This window comes from Misgurnus anguillicaudatus, chromosome 16 (assembly GCF_027580225.2).
Source record: "Misgurnus anguillicaudatus chromosome 16, ASM2758022v2, whole genome shotgun sequence".
NCBI lineage: Eukaryota > Metazoa > Chordata > Actinopteri > Cypriniformes > Cobitidae > Misgurnus > Misgurnus anguillicaudatus.
In genome coordinates, this window is record NC_073352.2 from 11,331,097 (window position 1) to 11,350,707 (window position 19,611).

Sequence of the window (19,611 nt, forward strand, 5' to 3'; positions counted from 1 at the left end):
TGCTGCTATGACCAGCATGGGATGCTGGTGCTAATGCTGGTTTGGTGCTGGTTTGGTGCTGGTTTAGCTGGTGCTAATGCTGGTGCTGGTTTAGCTGGTGTTCACTAGCAAACCAGCACCAAAACACAAGATATGCTGGTCTTGCTGGTATGCTGTTTTTTTCAGCAGGGACAGCAGTTTCTTACTTCTGGTCCGCACTCTCTCTTTTTTGCAGTCTCTCTCTCTCTCCTCTCTCTTTTGTCTGTCTGCCCCTCTCTCTCTCATAATCACTTTGATTCATATCTGAAAAGTAGATTATTGAAATTTAGTTTGGTTTTGTAAATAAAAGTGTAGGCTACAACCTCCCTCTCCCTCTCCTTGTTTGAATATTTGGACTATGAATGGAGTGTTATGGACAGTCAGTGATTTTTTTTTACAGTTTTAATGTGTTTCGTTTTTGACTGATATTTCTAAAATGTAGATTATTGTAAATGGTTTTGTAAATAAGGTGGACTCCCCCACACACACACTCTCTCTCTCTCTCTCTCACTCACTCACTCACTCACTCACTCTCTCTCTCTCTCTCTCTGCTCAGAGTTTGATCTTCACTCATTGAAATCTGACTCTTCATTCACTCGTGTTCTTACCCTCAGAGAGAGCAAATGTCAATAGGAGCTCGCGGAAGGAAGTAATGGAGCAGACGGATAACTTTTATTAACAACTGAATTAATTTCGCGGTTTTCCTTAACGTCTCGATTGAGAGCGTGACGCTTGGTGCGGCGCGCGCGGCTGATCTAGACGTTCAGTGGACGTTCGTGTGATTTTCATCTTTAGTCGTGAACATCATACATTGATATGTGTCAAACCACCGGTGACATGACGCCTGTTTTCTCTCGGTAACCCCAGAAATATCAAAGAAACACTCGAGGCACATTATTAGGAATCAGAAATCATCAGAAAAGCGCTGATATGGATCTTATAGGAGTCTACCTGCTTCATCTCACCTTTGCTGGTAGGTTATACTCTATATAAAAAACAACTATATTTGCTTTAAAGTTGACGAGTTCATTATTCATGTTTGATATGCATCAATCAATAGCAGTGACTTCTGGCGTGTTATTGTTTTGTACTTTTGAGTAATGATTTATGAATACATCTGTTTTGCATTATTAGTCAGCTAATGACTTGCTTAGATGTGAAAGGTTGCCACCGGGGTTTAACCTAAAACCATAAACGTTTTATAGGCTTTTTGCTTCTATTTTATAATTTTTATTACAAGTTAACAATTTTGCTAATGATTGGGTCAATATAAATTAGGCTCAAAAAGGCTTTATATGGATGAATGAGTTATACTTTGATCTATAGCCAATTTGTGTGTGAGCCTGTCCAGACTAAAATCTCATTTGATCTAATTTTGATATTAGGAGCATCAAAGTTTGATTTTAATCATCATGAACTTACTTAATCGATATTAAAATGATCAAGGTTATATTTTCACATATTAAATGTAGAAACATTGAATCACACACAAAAAAGACTTCAGATGGGTTTTTACAGACAGACTTGTAGCCTTTCATTGCCTTGAGGAGTTGTAGCCTGATGAAAATGTAAAGTGTACTGTTACAATAGGCTGTGTGTTAAAAGTACTGTGTCCATTTGATTCATTTAATCGCATAACAGTGTGCACTACTCTTGCTAAATGCAATGCAACATCCATTATATGTGAAGTCTGTACCTTTATATGGGATGCAGTGTGTCACCCAGCTAAAATTTGTAACCTCAGTTGATTGAATAGCCTGTATGTTTTAGATGATTGGATTTGGGTAAAGGATGTCTCTCTATTGCTGCTAATATAATTAGATTTTCAGGTCGACTGTCATTTGTGTGTGTGTTATGTATAAATCAGAGGATATATGTATGGCATTATAAACAATGTGCATTTGCATGTTTTGAAAAATAAATTCAATGATTAAAGCTTTGAAATATGAATTCACAAATGAAACTGCAAGAAACACGAGTTGATAAACTATTGTGCAATACAACAAAATTTCATAGCAATTCGTACGTTTTTCACGGGTTTTTTTTTTTTTTTTTTTTTTTTTTTTTTTTTTATTTATTTTTTTTTTTTTATTAAATAAAAGCACCAACATACAAAACTCTCGTTGGGGAACAAAAATATACATACATACATACAATATTAATGTTGCCAATGTACATAAAGAATTTCCTGATAAAGGAACAGCCAGGAATAAAAAAAATAAAAATAAAAACAAAATAAAGTAATAGGGGAGATGCTTAAGTACAGGTCAAAGACAAAAGGCTAGAGAACGTACAAATAATAATTAGAGCAGTACATAAGGAGAGATTTATCAAAATAGTAATTTCTTAGATATGACACTACACATTTTCCTTGCAATTTTAGTAGATTGGATCTTTTTCAGTGAAGAAACAAACAATTTAAAGTCATTTATAAACCAGACAAAGGAAGGCTTAGAAGACCTCCACTTACAGCAATGAATATGATATTTACCCAACAGAATAATCATATTGAGCAAATCTGATATTGATGAATCTAAATTGTCCATATAAAAGAGTACGTGTGACAGGTTGATAGAAGGGATATTATCGATTTTAAATGACAGCCAATTATGTATCTCAGACCAGAAGCTATTAGAAACAGGGCAAAAAAAGAACATATGTTCCAGAGTCTCATCAGCCTCCTTACAAAAAACACAAGGATCTACATCAAATTTGAATCTTCTTCTAAGAAATTCAGCAACTGGATATATCTTATAAATTATTTTAAAATGGGTCTCTTTGACTTTTGGAGGGATGGGCCATTTAATAAAATTAAAATGTGTTTTTTCTATGGACAATGTATCCATGTTTGGAACCTGTACACACAATCCTCTGTTATAGCCAAAGAACAATCTAGATTTCAAAGCATCACTGATAAATTTATTATTACATTTATTGTGAAATAAAGTACATTCGTTAATAACTAAGTTTGGTAAAGTTGGTGAGGGTTTTGTTCTTGCATAAAACAATATGTTTTGAATTAACTGTAATAACTGTACTGGTATTGCTTTACAGATCATTTTGTATTTACTATGTGTGCAGTTTAAATTATATTTTTCAAGGAAAGCTTTATATTCCAAAAGGTTACCATTATCATCTAAAATATCGATTACAAAAACAATGCCCTTTTCATACCAATCATACTTGTACAGTGATTTCCTATTAATTATAATGACCCTGTTGTTCCATAAAGTGGATCCATGAGGAGAAAAATTATGGGTAAATATCATTTTCCAATATTGGAGAACTTGTTTGTGAAATTTTGACAACTTAACAGGAATTTTGGTCACCTCAAAATCACACTGCAGAAGAAAATCAAGCCCTCCTACTTGTTTAAATAAATTTCTGGGAATGTGAAACCACATAGAATCTGGTTGTGATAGATATGTTTTTAACCATTTTATCTTAAAGGTTCCAAACATTGCTTCAAAATCCAATGCTTTAATACCACCCATATCATAATCTTTAACCAGCTGTGATTTTTTGATATAATGGGTTTTGTTTTTCCACAAGAATTGGAAAATAATTGAATTAGCTTTCTTAACATTATCGGAGGAAACGTATAGGGAGTGGCATGGATAAATTACCTTGGAAATACCCTCTGATTTAGACAGAGTGACTCTACCAAAAATAGTGAGATCTCTGGTAAGCCAGCGGCTCAACGATTTCTTCATATCCATTAACCGATTAGAAAAATTAACATCTTCTCTTCTAATAGCATTTTTAGATAAAACTATTCCTAAATATTTTACTTCAGTTTTAACCTCAATTGAAGAGATGATGGAGTCTGTTGATGAGTGAATGGGAAGTAGTTCACATTTTTTAATATTAAGGGTTAATCCAGAAGCTTTAGAGAAAATCGAGACTGAATTCAGAGCAACATCAACCATAAATTTATTTTTTAAAAGGATTGCAGTGTCATCTGCAAATTGACTAATTTTAAATTCCTTGTCAAATATAGAGATCCCATGCAAATCGGGGTTATGATTAATGAGCAATATAAGTGATTGTGTGGCTAGAATAAACAGTTTTGGAGAGATCGGGCATCCCTGCCTAATACCGCGGAGCACATCAAACCTGGGAGTTATACTAGAATTCAGGGATACAGAACTATATATGTCAGAATAGAACATCTTGATTATATTACAAAAGTTACTCCCAAAACCTAAAAAATCTAAAATTTCAAATAAAAAGGTATGTTCAACCGTATCAAATGCCTTATAAAAATCAAGAAATAAAATAAAAGCGTCAGTGTTAATGAAGTCTCGATAATCAAGCATGTCTAGTAATAACCTGGTATGGTTATGTATATTTCTACCTTTTATGAAGGCTGACTGACACTCGTCGATAATATGTGATAATCCTTTATTCAGACGATTAGCATAAACAAGTGCTAGTAATTTATAATCATTACATAACAACGTAATTGGTCTCCAATTGTCCAATAAAAGATTATCTTTGTTAGGTTTGGGAATTAGAGTAATAAGACCATGTTTCATAGTGGGAGAAAGACTACCCTTTGAAATACAATCTAAATAGGCATTATAGAGCATTTCCCTAATATCACTCCAAAAGAAGGACAGAAACTCCACGGTTAGGCCGTCAATACCAGGTGACTTCCCCCTAGACATCTGTTGAATAGCCAAGTCTAGCTCCTCAATTCTCAACTCCTCTTCCATAAGTTGTTTAAAGTTTTCCTCCATTGTCATTTTGAACCCCTGGATCTTGTCTAGGAAAAAGCAACAATCTTCTTTGGAAAAAAGGGATTTATATAAGTTACTATAGAAAACTTTAATATTTTCGTTAACTTCTTTTTGATTATCTACAATAATGCCATTAATATTTAACTTTTGAATTTTTTTCCTCGTCTGTCTTTGTTTTTCCAGACTAAAGAAGTAAGAAGAGTTTTTCTCCCCTTCTTCAATCCAACGAGCCCTTGAACGAATAAATGCTCCCTTGGCCTTTTCCAAATATATATTATCAAGATGGGATTGTAAATTGTTTAATTCAGTCTGTTCTTGCCTAGTTAATTCATTTTTACAGCACAGTGAATTGATGCGACTAATAATAACCCTTTGTTTCTCCTTTTTAAGCGTTGTTGATTGCTTACTTGTACTGATAGCTATTTGTTTAACTTTGAATTTGAACCATTCCCATTTACTCAGAAAAGACATGTCCAAGTCGCCTACTTCTTTAATCAGGTGTTTAACTACATTACAAAACTCAGTATTTTCCAGTAAGTTATTGTTAAATTTCCAAATAGAATTTATCTTATTCTCCCTTTCATCCAAAGAAATTGTCAAGAATATTACACAATGATCAGTTAAGGGTGATGCAGAAATATCACATCTGTTAACCTCGTTTATGAGATTGTCTGATATTAGCCAATAATCCAATCTTGAGCATTGGCCATTATTGGAAGAATTGAACCATGTAAATTGTTTTCTGGTTGGGTTTTTCATTCTCCAATAGTCTATTAGATTGGCCTTTGTGATCAATTCAATTATTATTTCATCATGTGTGTGGTAATGACGCCTTGATGGTAAGCGGTCTAACAAAAGATCAGGGGCTAGGTTGAAATCTCCCCCAATTATTACTCTATCTGTTGAAAAAAGCATTTTCCACTCCTCTAAGTATTTACTTAAGGATGAGAAGAGTGTTTTGTTCTGTGCTCTCTTGTTATAACCGTACACACACAATAAAATGTAGTTTTTATCGTTTATTTCTATCACAACCATTAACCAATAACCGGTAGCGTCACTTTTATGGTCAATAATTTTCCCAGGAAATCTATTAAATAAAATCATGACTCCTGCGGAGTGTGACGTTCCATGACTGAAAAAGATGGAGTCTCCCCATTGCAATTTCCAAAATTTTGTGTCAGCCTCAACTGAGTGGGTTTCTTGTAAAAAAACACAATTAGCCTTTTGCTCCTTACAGAAAAGAAAAATAGCCTTACGTTTTATATTATCTTTCAACCCCCTAGTATTTAAAGAAATAAATGACAACATTTAGGTAATAAGTAATAATCTATAAACAATACACAAGGAATATAACGATGCGCAGGAATGAGTATTTAGTCCTTAATCATCATGTTTTTGAGTAATTAACCCTCTAAAACCTATAGAGGTTGAAAAGGAAAACTTTAGGCCTAACAGCTATTGTAACAATTCTATTTAAATATAAATCTAATTCACCTACTTTGTTATGATATGATTAATTTTGGCATAAGATATATCAAGAGGTGATCATTAGCAATATATAAACGAGTAAACAATGTAAACATTCAAAATCTGCCATATACTGGCTTGCAAAAAAGGAGGCAACATGTAACAATAATCATATTCCTATCAAAACAACAAGTTATTTAACCTCAAGTGTCCAGTGATTCATTGACACACAACAAAAGTGCGGGCGGTGTCATTACTTACGTATCGGAGCATTAGTGTCCAACAGACAATGCGTTAAAAGTTTCACTGAGAACGCTGATGTAGGCTAAATTTCTGACAGCCATTTAAACAAATGATATCAAAAAGATATGTTCAGTTTGGGTCCACTCTCTTGTTGTCTATTAGAGCGTATCCTTCTTTCAAAAATGCCCGTTTACCGGTCTTTCTGGCTTCTTGGACCAGTGGCCACAGCTTCGCACGCGCCTCCCGGTCTTCTTTCGAGAAGTCTTCTTTAAAGCGAATGTGCAAGTCTTTACACACTCTCGCGTCCTTCGACTTCTTCCAAACATCATCCCGCACAGTTCTCATCCCGAACTGTATGATGATTGCTCTCGGTGTGTTATTTGAGGTAGCAGCGTCACGTCTCATTCCCAGCCGGTGAACGGTGTCCACTGTGTCGCGCAACCGCTCCACTGACAATGGAACAATTCTTGTTAGAATCCCTATTACAACTTCTCTCGTGTCTTCGCCATCCTTTTCAGTGAGCCCAATTATCCTCAAATTCCACCTCCTTTTATAGCGGGTTTGCTCAGCACATGCTTCTCTCAGCAACCTGTTTTCTTTCTGAAGACCCTCTATTTTTTCATGAAGTACGCAGATTTCTTCGCGGTTTTCTTTTGCTGCAGTTGCGTTCGCTTCAATACGTCTGTCGAAACTTTTTAAAAGTTCCGTCTGCTCATCCATTTTTTTTGTCAGAACTTGTACAGCTTGTAGAATTGCAGCGCCAGAATTCACGTCCTCACTTTCTCTTCGGTGTCTCATTTTCTTTGTATTCGGCTGTTTAATTGGCGTATGTTCTTTGTTGATTTTACCTTCCTTGGATGAATGCAGCCCCGCTTCCATTCCTTCTTCAATGTCGGAACCATCACATGCCTCGTGAAGAGCAGCCATATCGTAGTTGTGGTCGGACATAATTTCACACAACGAAGAAGGAAAATAAAACCTCCAAAATGATGCAACAGCTGCTTTTGTCACTTAATTTTTATCATACATTGAATAGCTGTATTAGTAGAGGGGTATTACACGAGTTTAACTTATCTCCAGGACTTAAAAAGAAACTTTTTATCGGAGCCTGCAAAAATGCTACCACTCACTCCGCCATCTTGAAAACCCCCCCACGTTTTTCACGGGGTGGCTAATTCGTGTGACCACATATGTACGCTTTTATAAGATCTGCTTTCACCCTTGGTGTTGGGGCTAGGGGCTGGGGTTTCATTATTGTTTTTTATAATAATCGTATGCATTTGTATGATTCACTTTCATATGAATTAGCCAGCTTGTAAAATACGTATGATTTTTGTGAGATCAGCTTGTGCATTAATATGACATTGATTTCATCTATTTGTAAAGAAAAGCAGAAAGCATTTATTATTTGCTTTTCTTTGCATGCTTCTGAGTATTATATCATCCACATAGAGTATCTGTTTAATATTCACTGTCTGGCACGTACTGTTGCCCATCCATCTTTACATAAAGTAATCAAGTAATTTTATATAACAGTACAAAGTTAGTTTTTAGAATTAAAAACATAGCGAGTTATTGTAATTATCTGAAAGGACGATCAATAAAGTTAATGATCGCCTATGAAATGGATTTTCCATGAAATGTTCAGGAGAGGGTAAAAATCATTATGCAAATTACAACCTTACAGCTGCTTACCTCACTCGATCCAACCATGGTGCTCAACGGTGATTTCAGCATTTTTCACCTTTTCTCTGTAGTACTTCAGAAACTTCTTCAATTAAGGTTTCTAAGCTTTGAACTGACTGAATGAGATTAAACATTATAATATTCAAGGCATGAAAAAGTGAGGGAAGTTTAGTAAGTGAGGGAAGGCTGGAGAGCTGATGAAGTAAGAGGTATTGGTGACCTCATCCAAAATGGAAGTTTGATTAAATCTAAAAATATTTCCATAAAAGATTACTTTGACAACATGTTATTTCCTTTAGGATAAAGTTTGCCAACGATAATACACAATAATGCCAACTTTTGACAACTAGTCAACCTCAAAGTTCATTGTAGGCATTTCCTAAAATGTCTTGTATACATTCCTGATCAATTTCTTTATGAATATGAATGAGACTTTACTTCCAGAAGCCAACTGTTGCACTCTTGCATCCCTCCTCCTCCTCCACTCTGCTACATTTCCTTTGCTGTTTGTAATCACAGGTTTTGCTCCTGTCTGAAGCCCAATCTATTCTTTATATATTTCATGTAAAAATTATCTGAACTATAGGACTTAAATGCAGGGTGCATGATCTCTGAAAGCCAATGTTGACATTTGAAATCACCTAAACAAACACGCCCCTACCCCAATAGAATCTGGACCATCTTTTCATAGACTCACCCCACACATACGCAACGATGTTGGTTAGTAGACACGCCCCTTACTGCTGATTGGCTACAAGTGTGTTTTGGTAGTCGGCCCGACTCCCTTTTCCAAAGTCATGCACCCGCATTTAATGTAGATTCATTGATAAGGAAAATGAGAAGGAAACACTTTTTCTGTAAGTAGCCACGTCATTTATGCTCAAAGTGCCCAGATTAATTAGCTCCAAAATTTTGGGCACTGATGCTGACATTTGGACACTGATGACTTTTCAGGGGACTAAACGCATTGTGTAACGACACCACTGGTATTTGTCAACAACAGGTGGGTTAGCCTGTTAGTTTGATTAAGGTCCGTTAATCTATTTAGTGATGTGTGTTCATGCTGAAGTATAATTAAATAAAGATTTGTCTTTTCAAAAGTTCTGTAGCATTTCAAGATGCTTATTGGGTTGGCTTGGGCATTTTTAAGCTAAGCAGCTTAAGAAAATGCGACATGATTTCCAAAAAGAGAATATAGTAAAAATCAATGTTTTCTGTTGCATTGTGGGAATTTTTTAGGACAGAAGTTGTATTGTACTGGATGAATTTTTAATCTTTATTAATAGTAAGTTAATGTGCATTTTGCACATTACAACAGTTTCAACTTGAAATGTATTGAAATGTATTAGTGAATGCCTAAACTAAAATGAAATAAGAATAATAAATGCTGTCGAATTGTTTGTTGTTAGTCATGTTAGCTAATGCATTAACTAATGTTAACAAATACAACCTTAATGTACAGCGCACCACCTGTTTGCATCTGGTGTTAAGATCAGTCTCGGGTTATCTGATCACAAGCGTTAGGCGTGACAGATCGCTGTTTACACCTTGTATTAACATGCGTCTCCTGTGACCAGCTCTTCTTGCGAGGTGCAAGGTCTCTGATTTTGTGATTACATACATCACCTACTATATCATTGTGTCACTACATGCTTATAAAGCACAAAGTGTTTTTTTCACACACACTTAAATGTTAATGTAACAGTTCTCAGTAATTATTGTGGAGCATTGTGATCATTCTTGTATGTGCATGTGTCAAATAAGCTGTGGCTAACGTTTCGATCAGACAATTATTTACTTTTAAAGTGACTTGCAATGTACCATTGTTTAACATCCCTAAAATGTACTGTATGGCAGGTTGGTTATAGAAAAGATGTAGATTTATTCAAGAGGACCATAAAAGGAACTGGGTCCTCTTTTGAGTCCCCTATGTTATGAACCCCAAATGACTGAGGTCACATTTGGCTAGCTCCTTTTCTGGTTCACATTAAGTGAACTGGGTTTGGTTCTTTTATGTGAACTATATGTGATAACTATATATGAAAACACCCTTTCTTATCATTCAAAAGCCCGTCATTAATTATTGCTTAATACGTGTTGTATTACAAGGATCCTCCAAATGCTGTTTGAAATAAATAACAAAATTTGGAAAAAGGAAATTAGGCTTAAAAAGCAATAATAGTCTAATAGTAGTAAACATTAAAACTTGATTAAAATGAAGAGCATAATGGTCCCAGTTTCCCAAAATTCATATTTTCTTGAAAATTAAAGGGATAGTTCACGTAAAAAAATAAAATTCTGTCATCATTTCCTCACTCTCATGTTGTTACATACCCGCATACATTTCTTTGTTTTGATGAACACAAAGGAAGATATTTTAAGAAATGTTTGTAACCAAACCGTTCGTGGACCCCATTCACTTCCATAGTAGGAAAAAAGTGTTACTTATGGGGTAACGACGAGTGAGTATGGTGAGGGAAAAATCACAGTATACTCGCTACAAAAAAGTAGACTGGAGATATCATTGATTGATATTGTACTAAAACCTGAATTTTGGTGCCCACTGAATCCATCTCTAATCCTCTTTTTGTGTTGTAGTCTTAACCGTGTAACAAGCGTAGTAGAGAATACAGCAAGTGTGGGCTAACAAAATTGCACAGGCAGTCACGATGCAAATGCTATTGAAAATTGCTATTGAATTTATAATTTAGCAAAGCAAGCTTGAAGCGCAGGTATTAAGCAAGGTTATTAACACGTAAAACACTGAATCATACGATTTGGTACAGGATTTTACTTATTATGATGAGATGAATCACAGGTCTGAATCCTGGATATTTTAGGGCGTCTTATTTGACTAAATCTGTATTTCCATAGCAGAAATTATGACCAGGATAAACAATGCATTGATTTTATGTAGATGAGAAATGTGCAGGCCAGTTTAATTTGACACAATAATGTGACTCAATAAAACACTATAGAACCAAAATCGCAGTGTAGTTTTTTTTTAACAGGATTGCAAAGGAAATGATGGTTCATTATATGAATCCATTATAATGGCTCAGAATGAAATGTGTAACAGTATATTGTGTAACGATTCATGTGATTAATCAAACAACAACGGACAAAGAAAACATCACTCACTGTTCTTAACTGAATAACTTTTTTAATAAGGATTTAATTTACACAGTGTAGACTATGCAATATTACTTAACATTTGATTGCTTTCAATTTAATTCAATACTTTCAGGTACAGAAATCGAACAACATAGTTTATTTTATGTTTGTTCTGTTGTATTTATTAGTGCTATTGCTCATAATTGGATTATTTGTTCTTGTTTGACCATTTACTTGTTTTTACAATATAATTTATAATGTATATCTAGTTTATAGTAATACTAGTTGTTTTTGATGTCATAACCTTATTTATTAAGGTTACATGGGTCAAAAACAATAAAAACATTATTTTAGTGCTGTTTTGTGGTGGAGCCAGTAAAAATTTTGGCAGGGCAAGTAGAAAAAATCAAGGTTAGTGTTGAGCCGTTATTGCTTTTCCAAACAATGAGATTTAATGCTTGCTGATATGGGCTAACATTAAAGGAGGTACATGAGTCATGTCTGGAAAGCAGAAAATCGTATAGACTTGTATGATGTAAACAGAGTTTTTCCTGGCTCAAAATGAGGTTGAGGTGGTGCTATCCTGATGCACACATACTGTATGTGTACGGTGGCTCAACAACACGTTACAAGAGGCATATTTTTAGTGTTTGAAATCACAATAAGTAACGTTTTATTTTATTAAACATTACATTAATTAAATACAACAACATATCAACTAATGTGTTCATTTACAGTTAACAAAAAGCAAAGTTGTTTAAGATCAAATGAAATATAAAGAGTCATTTGTTTTGAGTCATTACTGGTCACGTTGTGTGTTTAATGCTGAATCACAGAACAATGTAATGAAGGAAACATTACTGCATAAGCTTGTGTCTGTAGTTATTCACCTGCAAAACATTTACAAAATATTGGCTGCGTCCGAAAGCTTATGCAGCTGACTTGTTGCCTTGCTGCCTCATGAGGCAATGACTTCGGAGGCATGAAGGCGGCTCCGGGAAACACATTCTGACACACTTCATAGGCAGCGAAATATAAACAGAGGGCTCCTTTGTGATAACTAATTTCATATTTGAAAACTGCAATACTAATTTCTAGCTTGAAATGCAATTAAAAGGTGTAAAAAGTGAAAATATAACTTTATTTAAACTAGATTTGTGCTCCAGCTGCTTACTTGGCCGCCATTTTATTAATTCTAATTTTAATTCTCTGTTCACGCCCATGGATAGAATTGTGATAAAGGACAATGAAGGTATTTCAGGAGTCAGAAGACAAACCTAACATTGTATTCGAATGCACCTTTATGCATTTTAGGCCATGTCCCAAATGGTACACTCCGGACTTGTAGACTTAGAGTACACACTTTGATGATATCATGTAGTGCAGACCTTAGGGAGTCTTGACGCAAGTCCACGAGGGCGCACCGAGTCGTATTTTGGGACGACTCGAGCGTCACGCCGGAAATAGGAAGAAACGTTGCCCATCAGGTTAAAATCCTACCATCCATCGTCTGATTCGTCTAATTCAGTGGTCACCAACCCTTTTCCTGGAGATCTACCCTCCTGCCTACTTTACATCCAACCCTGCTTCTGCACACCTGCCTCCAATTTTCGGGTATCTGTGAAAAGCATGAATGGCAGGTTCAGGTGTGTTTGATTAAGGTTGGAGGTGAACTCTGCAGGAAAGTAGATCCCAGGAACAGGGTTGGTGGCCACTGTTCTTATTGCTCTTTCGCAAGGACTTCTGGGTTGGTAAAGTGCGCGAAGCCTGCAGCAGTGCCGACTTAGCCAAAGACCGCATCAGGTGTGCAAAGGGGGGGGGGCACACTTATGAGCACACTTCGGAGCATAAAAATGAAAGATGGAACACCGTACAGACTCGTAGACTAAGCGAGCATGCGCAATTTAAGGCCACGACATCGAAAGTCCACATGAAGAGCGTCAGTTGGGACAGACCCTTAGAGACTAATATTGCTCCTAGAAGGAAAATCCTTAAATTGCACTTCTTCAAGAAGTTTAGGCAGCGCCTCACTATGCTGAGAACTGACAACAGTGCCACCGGAGTAATGTCACAACTTCATTTGCAATTGGCAATTCACAGAGTGCCATAATTGTTCATGTTTTTTCGTGAAAGACGCCTGTTCTTTGTGGGGGGGGGGGGGGGGGGGGTAAAGGGATGTTGAAAAGTTTGAGAACCACTGCCCTATATGGTGGCAACTTTTGTACATAATTTTTTTCCCAGAGAATGTTCAAATGTATAACCTTATTACACATCTATATATAATATAGATCTATGTTAAAAGTATAAAAATTTAATATCGGCAGTATCAATAATAATGTCCCACCTTACATTTTTCATAAAACAGATGACAGATTATATTGGTTGCACTGCGTCATAAGCCATCAGAGTCACATAACTCTCTGTATGATCCATAAAGTGCTGAATATATATCACACAGCCGGCTAATGCAAGCGCGTATTTACAAGAGTCAGAACCCATGATCTCTTATCAAATGCAATCTATACAATCAACACTATTTCATTACGTATCTCATTTCATTACAGTCAATCATGCTTTTCATTGTTAAGCTTTTTACTTTTGCTTGCTGATGGCCAAATAGCCAATTGATTGTGGCAGTTATCATTTTCTCTCAAGTTTCTTTTGCTTAAATGTAACGGGCACCACCAGGTCATTTTTTCTTGTTGATTCCGGCGTTCAAAGCCACAGAGGTAGAAATGTTCATAATGTTGGATACATGTGTAACACAGTCTCACACCCATGGCGTCAATATTTGACGACACTTGACCATGCGTCAATATGTTGACGCGGAGGGTATACCTTTCGCGTCATTTTTTGACGAACTGGGGACTTCAATACTATTAGGTACGCGAAATTAAACAGTTGTCACCTGGCATTGGGGTTAGGGTTAGGTTTGGGTAGGGATGTCATTATGTAAATCTAACCCTAAACCAACGCGAAAATGGTAGAAAATGGTAAGAAAAGAGAATGCAACGGACTTAATAGTATTGAAGTCCCCAGTTCGTCAAAAAATGACGCGAAAGGTATACCCTCCGCGTCAACATATTGACGCATGGTCAAGTGTCGTCAAATATTGACGCCATGGGGTGAGACTGGGTTGACATGTGCGGTCTCTGCTCTTATATTCAGTGCCTTTAAAACGGTTCTAATGTTAAATTATAGATGAGCCGCAGTTAAGCGTTTCTCTGTCATTCATCTGATGTCAGTCGGTTTGATGGCTTTGACCTTTTTTGCTGACATTGTTCGATTTTTCACATTATCATCTGCCTACAATATTAAATGGTAATAGCTGCAAACTGTACATAATAAAGGGAGTCAAGAGCTAAGAAGTGTAAGGTACTCTGGTTAGGATTAATCTTAGTGGCAGCAGGTCATTTAAAATGGCTGCTGAGCAGTGGAATGGAAATTAGCCCGCAGCTTGAAACTCTGTGTGTATTGGGATATTTACTTTGGAATAAAAGGTTAGATCACTTTCCCCACCAGTCTTGTTAGGAAATTCAGTAGGTGGCCTCGGGGTTAGATGACTACGGTGTCCTCTAAGGGCCAAACAGAGGCTCATTAGATGAGTGATGGTTGACAGTTACCTCGTCGTAGGGTGATCGACAGATAGGGCGTTCTCATGGCAAACATTTTTGAAGGCTGTGTATGCATGGGCTGCAATTACTACAACTTCTCACCATTAAGACAATATACAGACAGGAAATTGACATGCAGCCACATTGTCAGTTTACCTGAACCTGGAAACTGCAAACTGCTTAAGCAAACCTTGACTTTCTACATTTTGGAACCTCAGCCATTGTACTCTTTAAAAGGCACCTTATGCAAGGTGGTTGGACATAAATGTGTATCAGCAGTGTGTAAACACAACAACCCTACATCGTAATGTTAAATCTGTGATTTTTATGTGGAGTCATTAGGTGCGCGATTACACACAGCCCTCTCACATGCCATCATATTGCTTAGTTGGTCTGTCGCGTGTGCAGCTAGGACATTCACTATGCTCTTCATATGCTCAAAGTGCATTTAATTTGAATGGATAGACAAACAGCTCAGGTTGAACATTGGCTAATTTTTGAAGGACATGTAAATGTAACCCATTTATCTGTCATGGTTACAGATAGAGGTCACTTTAGTTGGTTGAAAGTGTAAGTACCAGTTTAGGATGAACAAACAGCCATAAGTTGAGTCAGTGATAGGATGGGGAACACAAATTCCTATATTTTCTTCAGTTGCCTCAGCGGGATCTCTGGGTTTCTACAGTGTTTCTTCTGCCAAATCGAGGCGAGGTTCCCTACCGATTGCAACAGTGGTGGGGTAGTCTTATAAAGATTTGTGTGTTGCTTTGAAGTTTTTTATTTACTTGCAATGATTGTACCCACATGAAAGGTAGCTAGGAGTGCATGGACAGGGCTTCTCTGTTGGCCATTGACCAGAAGTGAAGTTTCTTGAAACCTGGGGGAAATAATCTCTTAAATTAGATATGAGGTCAACTCCCTCAACAACTCCCAGTCGTTTTTTCGGTAAGGGGTCTCAGAGTTTAAAGGTCTTCGCATGTTTTTGGTGAGTTTGTCACAGCGGGATACACTGTTCTTGCCTGCTAGAGCTTTTCATGAAGAGCTGTTGACTTACAGGCTTCCCTGGAGACACCTGCATCGACTCCAACACAATCTTTAAGAACACTGAATTTTTTTTTAGGAACAAACTTTTCTTACCTGTCACACTTCAACAGATGAAATGAATCAATTCACAAGGAAATATGTACAGCTGCATGACATTCATACAAAAGAAGCAACTTGAATACACTGACCTGTTGCAGAAACCAGAATCTTTTAAACTAACCGCTTACAATTTAAGCAAGCATTGAATCTGCTGAAATAATGCTGCGCCGAGAGTTAATTAATTTATTATCATTCTGTTTAGCAAAAATAACACTTTCATCAAATGCAATTGATTTCTATTGAATTTTACTCTCCAAAAAATAAAACCACAGTACAAACTGAATCAAAGAGAGAGTGATGGATTGTGGGGTAAGGCATCAGGAGGATGTCAGTGTTGAACAGTGAAGGATGCCTATAGGTTCCTTCCAGCCCAGTTTCACGGAGTTGCGTATAAATAGCACAAAGTGTAAAAATCTGTGTTTTTTGCATTTTTTTTACCATTTTCGCTTGGGTTTAGGGTTAGAACAACTTTTTGTTATATAAAAATGACATCCTAACCCTAACCCCAACTCCAAGCGACCATGGCTTCAATATGGACAAAAACATGTAGAAACCTGTATATTAAATAACCTCATTAAGCAAATCTAAAATCTAACCATAAACCCAAGCGAAAATGGTTTAAAAAACAGAAAAAACCAATAAATTAAACGACAAAAAAAGATGCACCGTTTAAGTGAATAGGAAGGACTGGCATAACATATGCACGCCAAAGTGGAATTTGGCATATGTATTGCACGATTTTTACACTTGGTGCTATTTATACGCATCTACGTGAGACTGGGTAGGTTCCTTCACAGCCTATAGGCTATCCCGAGATTCGTTGTGCACCTGTAAGGGCTGAACATAGCGGCTGGATATTTTAAAATAAACATTTAAACCTTTGTTAAATAAATGTGTGTATTTGGAAAAAAACAGTTATGTTTTGTATCATTATTATTCTGTGTATGTTGCGTATATTTTTAAGGTTGATTAATTTGATATACTATTGGTTAGTTTAATCTACATCAACGTGTCATATTTTCTCAAATAAGTTTCATATTTATTTTAATAAGTCAGAAACGTCTCTGTTGTGTCCTTCTGACTGGCGCGGTGGTGTGCAGCAGGTGACGCAAATTATACATCCTATTTGTATCACTGCACCTCAGTAAACAATATTACAGCAAAGTTATTGATTTCCTTTTTCGGACGTGTCGTGGGAAATCTCTTTCTACTCAAATATTTTTTCAGAAATAGTCCTACCAATGTTTCAGAGTTAGTGACAAAGGATCGAGCAATTCTTTTGAGCTACTGTAACAACAGCAGGCGCAAGAAAGTAGTTTAAAACAGTGGCGGCCAGCAGTGCTTTAAGTGGCCCAAAAGAGGTGCCAGTACCCAATTTCTTTTTTTTTTGCTGACTCGACTTCTCCCCTGAGGTAACAACAACTATATTGAAGGGGTTATATATACAGCTGCAGTCAACAGACGACCTTGTAAAAAATAATAAATCCTTTTATTAGTTTGTGGATTTGCTTGAACTAGAAATAGCTACTGAACATAAATAAAATGTGCAAAAGGTATGTGAGTAAAATTTTCAACATGGTTAAATGCTAAAACTAGTTGTTCAGATAGAAAGAGCTTGATTTTTTTTTTAAATGACACCAAGACCATGTCTATGGGTTCAAGAATAACTAAAATACTGGCCATTTGAAACTAAGAAGTCATGACTTTTTTATCCCATTGTTTTCCATTTTGCAGATCTCCCGTGCGCGTTGTTCAAAATCATAGAAATTTCGTTCACTTGTAGTTTAGAAATTAAACTAAATGTATATTACAATTTCAATAATGTTTTTTTCTCTGCACATCGCCTGAGGAAATCCGAAGTTGCGTCGAGGGGAACCAAACTGACAGCCGCAACAGCGGAGATTGTCACGTACCTACAGAAGGGTATTGGAAAAAGCTTGGGTTTGACATGCAGCGATATCATTCTGGCTTGGTGGGATGTCAGCCAGCGAGTCCTCTGATTCTGACCTTGTTTTTTTACTAGTAGGCTACTCAGAGTCTAAAGCCAGGGGGGCATATTCAGTGTTCATTGTGTTTTTATTTTAACCTCTCCGTACCACGCTGAGTTGACACTGACAGCAGCGACGCATGCGGTAATGTAGTCTCTGCTCTCAGTGAGACGAATTAGGAAGCGTGCTTGAAATACGGCAGCGCAACCAGAGGATTTAAAGCTCTTTAAACTGATGTGCAAATGAGCGTTCCGGTACGCTAAAAGCACGTTCTGGAGTGGTGGTACGCTCAAGAGCTATGTTTGGAAGTGGCGGTACTGAGTACCGGCACGTACCGGCTCACTTGAAGCACTGGCGGCCAGTGACTTCTTTTTTCCAAGGCACAAGATGCGAAGTTTGTCTCAACATGTATGTAGCCCGTCATGTGTGTCGTTGTGGTTTCAAAGTATGTGTTCTGCGATTTGAGTGAACCTATGTGCATTACGTGTTTTGTTAAAAACACAACTGAAGGATTTATGATAAAAAAGACGCTCGCGTTTGCCAGATAATCTCATGCGTAAACAGAGTTTACTGTTAAGGGAGTGTCTTGCATGTATTTTGTGAACGTGAGCATCTCTTTTATCATAAACGGTTTTGACGCTTGTGCAGCAGGCACATATTTTTACAAAACACGTGATGCACATGGTTCACATGACGCAACAAACACATATTTTGAAACCACAAACAACACAAATGACACTCCGAACATATATTTTGAATTTGCGCCCCTCGGAAGAGCAGTCCCGAGCCGCCATTGGTTTAAAACCTAGGAGGGTTTGAAATAAAGTTTTCATACTTATTTATTGTACATATTACTTTCCATTGTTCCTTGAACTGAAATGAATATCACGCTCACAGGTGCTGTACCTGCATTCGGTCGATGGTCTCGTGCCTACAGTTAATGCACCTTGCTCCTGTGATATGGTTTTATTAATCATTTATTTCCCCCACATAAATTCTGATATAATACCTATGGCATTTAATTACAGCGGGCTACTCAGATGTTTACATATTTGTGGAGACGTAAATATTAAAACCCTAGCTTATCGGCATGTGCAGGTATAATACATTGTGCGGTTCTGTGAAGAGCCATTGAGACCTACAGCACATGATGTAGTTTCTAATATTGTGTAAAGATTTTGGTAGTGGTTTGGGGCGTTTTAATTAATACATTTAATTAACTAATCAATTGGCGCAGTGGCTGATAACCATAATTTATAGACTTAAGCTCCACAAGGGTTCACATATGTTTACGGTAGAAATGATGAGGAATTAAAAGTACCCCTGTGGGGAAAATCAAGCATTTAATGTTGTTTATATGTCTGTGTTGTGCTATTTGTATGCTTTATGACACATCATGTGCAAATGTATCAGTCAACACCACTGTTGAGTATTTTCTCCATTAGACTGTAGTGATTAACACGAAAATGTGGATCAGACCCTTAACCTTGGCAGTGTGCTTACCATCATTTATCAAAATATCTTCTTTGTGTTCATTAGAAAAAACAAATTTGTAACAACATGAGGATGAGAAAATGATGAGAGAAGTTTCATTGT

At 36.7% G+C, this 19,611-nt stretch overlaps 1 protein-coding gene across 1 annotated transcript in view; it reads left to right on the forward strand.

Moving 5' to 3' along the window:
* The first annotated feature begins 575 nt into the window (after positions 1–575).
* Positions 576–19,611, forward strand: part of gfra4b (GDNF family receptor alpha 4b) — an 84,589-nt gene continuing 65,553 nt past the window's right edge. Inside the window, exon 1 of the mRNA XM_055178249.2 lies at positions 576–991. Within this exon, the coding sequence (XP_055034224.1) occupies positions 949–991 (43 nt within the window). The 5' untranslated portion in view covers positions 576–948. The remainder of the gene's footprint in view (positions 992–19,611) is intronic.